Source organism: Eimeria necatrix, genomic scaffold, assembly GCF_000499385.1.
Source record: "Eimeria necatrix Houghton genomic scaffold, Enh_scaff1004, whole genome shotgun sequence".
NCBI classification, from domain to species: Eukaryota; Apicomplexa; class Conoidasida; order Eucoccidiorida; family Eimeriidae; genus Eimeria; species Eimeria necatrix.
This window is the reverse complement of record NW_013651815.1, coordinates 7,501-13,175: the sequence shown is the minus strand read 5'-3', so window position 1 is coordinate 13,175 and position 5,675 is coordinate 7,501. Positions and strand designations below refer to the sequence as shown.

Sequence of the window (5,675 nt, the reverse complement as noted above, 5' to 3'; positions counted from 1 at the left end):
CTGCTGCAGCAGCTGCTGCTGCAGCAGCTGCTGCTGCAGCAGCTGCTGCTGCAGCAGCTGCTGCTGCAGCTGCTGCTGCAGCTGCTGCTGTTTGGGTTACTGCTGCCGGCGTTTTTGCTGCTGCTGCTTGCTGCAGGAGCAGTTTCAGAGCATTTTCATTTGTGTTCCGCTAGGCGTCTACGGCTTACATGTTAGGGGTTAGAGTCCAGGATTTAGGGTTTAGGGTTTAGGGTTTAGGGTTTAGGGTTTAGGGTTTAGGGTTTAGGGTTTGTTTGCAGGTTGAGGTTTTCCTCCTCAGCCCGCAGCACTCGACTACAGTTTTGGCAGTCCCTTTTGAAATGCCTTTATCTCTTTTTCTTTCTTGCTTCGTGGTGGTGGTTGCGGGCCCAGCTGCTGCTGCTGCTGCTGCTGCTGCTGCTGCTACTGCTGCTGCTGCTGCAGCAGCAAGCGAGGGCACAGCAGCAACTGCTGGTGTTGCTGCCTTCACAGTGGACGGAGAGCCACTAGCAGGAGACACAAAGATGGGGGAAGCAGCAGCAAGCGGCATTTTGGTGAAGGTCAGTAGCTGCTGCTGCTGCTGCTGCTGTTGCTGTTGCTGCTGCTGCTGCTGTTACTGTTGCTGTTGCTGCTGCTGTTGCTGTTGCTGCTGCTGCTGCGGCTGCTGCTGCTGTTGCTGCTGCTGCTGGCGTCGAATCTGCGCCCGGAGCTCTGTGCGTCTCGTTTCTGCTGCTGCTGCTCCTCTTCTGCGTAGTCCCTGAACCCCAAACCCTAAACCCTGAACCCTAAACCCTAAACCCTAGTTGTCGTTGCTCAGGCGCCGCGGGCCCCGGGTTTGGAGAGTTTGCTGCTGTCGCTGGACAAGACTTTGCTGTTTTGTTTGTGCTGCGAAAAAGACAAGAAGCAAAACAAAGTTCCAAGAGAAGAAATGGGCAGCAGCAGCAGCAGCAGCAGCAGCAGCAGCAGCAGCAGCAGCAGCAAAAGAGAAAAAGCCCAAGTCGTCTCTTCTGCTCTCAGCTTTAGGGTTTGCCAAAAAGGGTTTGCAGAGACGGAGTTCGGACTCCCCCCGCACTTAGTGCTCAGAAACGCAGGTCTGCTGCTGCTGCTGCTGCTGCCGCTGCTGCTGCTGCCGCTGCTGCTGCTGCTGCTGCTGCTGCGCGTGCTCTTCTGCTGCTTCGCTGCTGCTGCCACTGCTGCTCCTCTGCTACTTGCGTTCCTGCTGCTGCTGTCGCTGCTGGTCTGCGTGCGAGCTGCGCCGCTGCCTTCGTGCCCGCAGCTGCAGCAGCAGCAGCAGCAGCTGCTGCTGCTGCTGCTGCTGCTGCTGCGAGCTACACAGCTTGCGTCTTTGGAAGTTGGAGTGTATGTACAGCGCAGCTCAAGGAAAACACCACTTCAGTGGATTTGCAAAAAGACAAAAAGTTAATTAACATTTGCAAACAAGGAGAAGTGCGAGTGGCTGGAGTGCCGCGAGACGCGCCGGGGTGCCTAAACCCTAAACCCTAAACCCTAAACCCTAAACCCTAAACCCTAAACCCTAAACCCTAAGGCGTACGCTATGGAGACAAAGAGAGTGGACAGCAAATTCGAGGAGCTGCGCCAGGCAAAGTCGATGCATTCGAGCCACCCGTAAATTTGCCCAGCCGCGCGTTTGGGGTTTAGGGTTTAGGGTTTAGGGTTTAGGGTTTAGGGTTTGCGTCTGTTGTTTCAGGACTTCGCTGCGTTCATTCCTCTTGTCTGCTGCTGGCCTGTCTCCTTCTGCGGGTTCTTCTTTTGGCATTTGTGTCTCTGTGGACAACTCCAAGTGTCTCTTCTTAGACTGGGACGAGCAGCAGCAGCAGCAGCAGCAGCAGCAGGAAGAAGCAGCAGCAGCAGCAGATAGCAGCAGCAGCAGCAGGGGAGGGGCCCTGGGGCTCACACAACGGCTGCTGCTTGCTGCAGCCCAAGGCAACACCGTTTACGTCTTTAAATGGGTCAGGCACAGGCTGCTGCTGCTGCTGCCGCTGCTGCTGCTGCTGCTGCTGCTGCTGTTCCTGTGGATGCTGCTGCTCTTGTTGTTGCTGCTGCTGCTGCTAATGCTGCTGCTGCTAATGCTTATGCTAGTGCTGCTGCTGCTGCTACGACTACAGCTGCTGCTAATGCTGCTGCTGCTGCTACTACTACAGCTGCTGCTAATGCTGCTGCTGCTGCTGCTGTTGCTGCTTGCTGCTGCAGCCTGGAGTGCCTTTACCTGTCTCCTCACTGTCTCCTTTGGTGCACCAGCACCTGCACTACTTAGCAGGCCCTTCTGCTGCAGCAGCAGCAGCTGCTGCTGCAGAAGCTGCTGCTGCTGCTGCCCCGTCGTCTCTTGTCTCCCTCACTTTGCGTGTCGACGTCCCCACAATGCCGCAGCAGCACAGCAGCAGCAGCAGCAGCAGCAGCAGCAGCAGCAGCAGCATAGAGGTGGAGGGCGTGCCGCTCAGCATGCTGCAGGAAGAGTTTGTGTGGCGCTTCGCGTGGCAGCGCATGCACTTTCCCTATTTGGAACCTTCTAGAGATTTGAAGCTTTGTTACGAGCTGCTGCCTGCTGCTGCTGCTGCTGCTGCTGCTGCTGCTGCTGGCGGGGGCTCCGGTGCAGCAGCAGCAGCAGCAGCAGCAGCAGGGAGCGAGCAGGGGCCGGGGGGCGCGCGCTCGGGGAGCGCGACGGCCGCAGCAGCGGGCGCAGCAGCAACTGTGGCGGCAGCAGCAGCAGCAGCAGCAGCAGCAGCAGCAGCAGCAGCAGCAGCAGGCAGCAGGCCCTGCGCGAGCCTGCGGCCCGGCAGCGCCGTGGGCGAGCTGCTGCTGGCAGCAAAAGAAACTGGCGGGCTGCTGCTGCTGCTGCAGCAGCAGACTGAGGAGACACCCCAGCTGCATGCACCCCACACGCATACACCCCAGCTGCATGCACCCCACACGCATACACCCCAAGTGCATGCACCCCACAAAGACACTTGGGAAGCTCTTCAAAAGGAGACACTGCAGCAGCAGCAGCAGCAGCAGCAGCAGCAGCAGCAAACGGAAAAGGAGACACTTCAGAGAGACAAGCAGCAGCTGCCAAAGGCCTTTTTGTTTCCCCCCAGACTCCGTTTGCTGCAGCAAGTGGTGGCGGTGAGCAGCAGCAAAAAGTTCAAAAAAAATTCAAAAAAATTCAAAAAAAAGTTCAAGACTTAATTAAACACTTTTGGACATTTAAAAGATTTAAGGGACTGTTGCTGCTGCTGCTGCTGCTGCTGCTGCTGCAGCCAGTGCTGCTGCTGCTTTTACTATTTTTTATCCTGCTGCGCTTGCTGCTGCTGCTGCTGCTACCAGCGCCACAACGACTGCTGCTCCTTCCACTGCTGCAACCACTGTTACCGCCGCTGCTGCTGCTGCTGCTGCTGCTGCTGCTGCTGCTGCTGCAGGTGACCATTGGTCTGCCGAGCGGGGGCGAGTTCTCCGTGGTGAATGTGCCCGCAGCAGCAGAAGCTGGGCTGCTGCTGCAGTTCATTAGAGAGACTGTGGGGCGCAGCAGCAGCAGCAGCAAAAGGAGACTGGTGAAGCTGCCCACGGGGGTGACCCCACAAGCCCTGGGGCTGGTTGCTGCTACTGGCTGGGATCCGATCCCAGAGGAGACGCCTGTGTGGCTGCTGCGCTGCGGCGCAGCAGCAGCAGCAGCAGCAGCAGCAGCAGAAACAGCCGCGGCGGAGGCAGCAGCAGCGGCAGCCCACGCAGCAGCAGAACGCGACCTGCCAGACCCCACAAAAGGGCCCCCGGAAGCAGCAGCAGCCGCAGCAGCAGCAGCAGCAGCAGCAGCAGCAGCACAGACACACAGCAGCAGCAAACTAGTTGAAAGGGCCTGCCGGCACAGAGACACGCCGGTGCTGCTGCAGTTCAAGGTGAGGAGATTAAGGAGACAGCAGAAATAAATAAATAAAATTAAAAATATTAATTTAAATTATTTTAAATTATTTGGATTATTTAAATTATTTAAATTAATTAAATTAAAAAAATAAAAGAGAAAAGGAGACACGCGAGAGATGGTCAAGCAGGCCCCGCGGGCGGCTTGCTGCTGCGCGCAATAATGCGCAGCAGCAGCAGCAGCAGCAGCAGCAGCAGCAGCAATGGGCAGCAGCAACTGCAGCAGCAGCAACTAACAGCACCAACTAGTAGCACAAGCCTTAGCAGCAGCAGCAGCAGCCACAGCACGAGCCGCAACCAGCAGCAGCAGCAGCGTTAGCACCAACAGCAGCAGCAGCAGCACCTGCAGCAGCAGCAGCAGCAGCAGCAGCAGACTTTCTGTGTTTGCTGCTGCTGCTGCTGCTGCTGCTGCTGCAGTTCAGGCCTTTGGAAAGCCCCGAATTTCTGCTGCGCATGCAGCCGCTGCGGGGCCTCGTGCTGGACTTTGCTGGGGGGGCTGTGAGTCCTGGATTAGTTGAAGAAGAAAAGCAAAAATAAATAAAAATAAATAAAAATAAATAAAAATAAATAAAATAAATAAAATAAATAAAATAAAATTTAAATTTAAAAGATAAATTCGCATTCTTCAAGACACTTTTCCATTCTTAAATAAAACTCCCGAAACCAAGCAGCAGCTCTCGCCGCAATAAAAACAACGCAGCTAAACGGCAACTCACAGCAGCAGCAGCAGCAGCAGCAGCCGCAGCAGCAGCAGCAGCAGCAGCAGCAGCAGCAGCAGCAGCGGACTCAGGTGCATCTGCAGCAAATCGACTCCACTGGACTCAAAACCACCCCGTCTAATGAGCAGCTGCACATCACCTTGAGGGGCCCCCGAGAGGCCCTTAAAACATTCCTGGAGCCCCGGGGGCCCCCGGGGCCCCGGGGGCCCCCGGGGCCCCGGGGGCCCCCGGGGCCCCGGATTCCCCTAGGGTACGGGGGGCCCCTAGGTACCGGGGGCCCCAGGGGCCCCCCGGGGGGCCCCTGGGGCCCCCTGGGGGGCCCCTGGGGCCCCCTGGGACTCATAAGGGTCCTGGTTGTCGACCTTGTTCATGTAGCTTCGTTAGGGTCTTCATGAGGCCCCTCTGGGGCCCTTTTGAGGCCCCTTTGGGACCCCCTTGGGGCCCCCTTGGGGCCCCCTTGGCTTATCCCTGGGGACCCCATGGGGCTCTTTCCTGGGGCCCCCTTGAGGCCTTCTCTGGGGCCCATTGAGGCGTCTCTGGGGCCCCTTGAGGCGTCTATGAGGCCCCCTTGGGGCCTTCTCTGGGGCCCCCTTGGGGGCCCCTTGGGGGCCCCTTGGGGGCCCCTTGGGGGCCCCTTGGGGGCCCCCTGGGGGCCCCCAGTGAGTTTTCTTTCTCTTTGAAGTATTTCGTTCAAAGGCTGGGGCTTGCGGGGTGTATAGACAGCTCGAAGCCCCCTAGAAGGATGTGTGGCGAACTGGGGAGGCGTGAGGGAGTCAGAATTGAGTCCGAAATGGTTTAAAATGTCTTTTTTAGTTTTTAATTTATTTAAATATTCAAAAAGATTCTTTTAGTCTTTAATTTGTCTTCTAATTTCTTATTTCGAAGTGTGCTGCCGCTGGTTGGCGCTGTGGAGCGGTGGGTGGTGCAATATTGGCTCGGGGTTTGAGAAGATTGGGGGCTTTTAGTTAGTTTTTAATTTGTTTTTGATTATTTTTAATTATTTTAATTGATTTAATTGTTTTAATTGAATTATATTTCGTTTATGGC

At 56.5% G+C, this 5,675-nt stretch overlaps 1 protein-coding gene across 1 annotated transcript; it reads left to right on the top strand.

Annotated features, from left to right (window-relative positions):
• Positions 1 to 338: 338 nt before the first annotated feature.
• On the top strand, positions 339 to 4,411 carry ENH_00000150 (hypothetical protein, conserved; the record flags this gene model as incomplete). Its single annotated transcript, XM_013578089.1, has 8 exons — positions 339 to 557; positions 815 to 1,088; positions 1,367 to 1,478; positions 1,706 to 1,967; positions 2,209 to 2,359; positions 2,618 to 3,090; positions 3,414 to 3,886; positions 4,327 to 4,411. The coding sequence occupies 8 exons, from the start codon at positions 339 to 341 to the stop codon at positions 4,409 to 4,411; spliced, it is 2,049 nt and encodes a 682-aa protein (XP_013433543.1).
• Between the last annotated feature and the right edge of the window lie 1,264 nt (positions 4,412 to 5,675).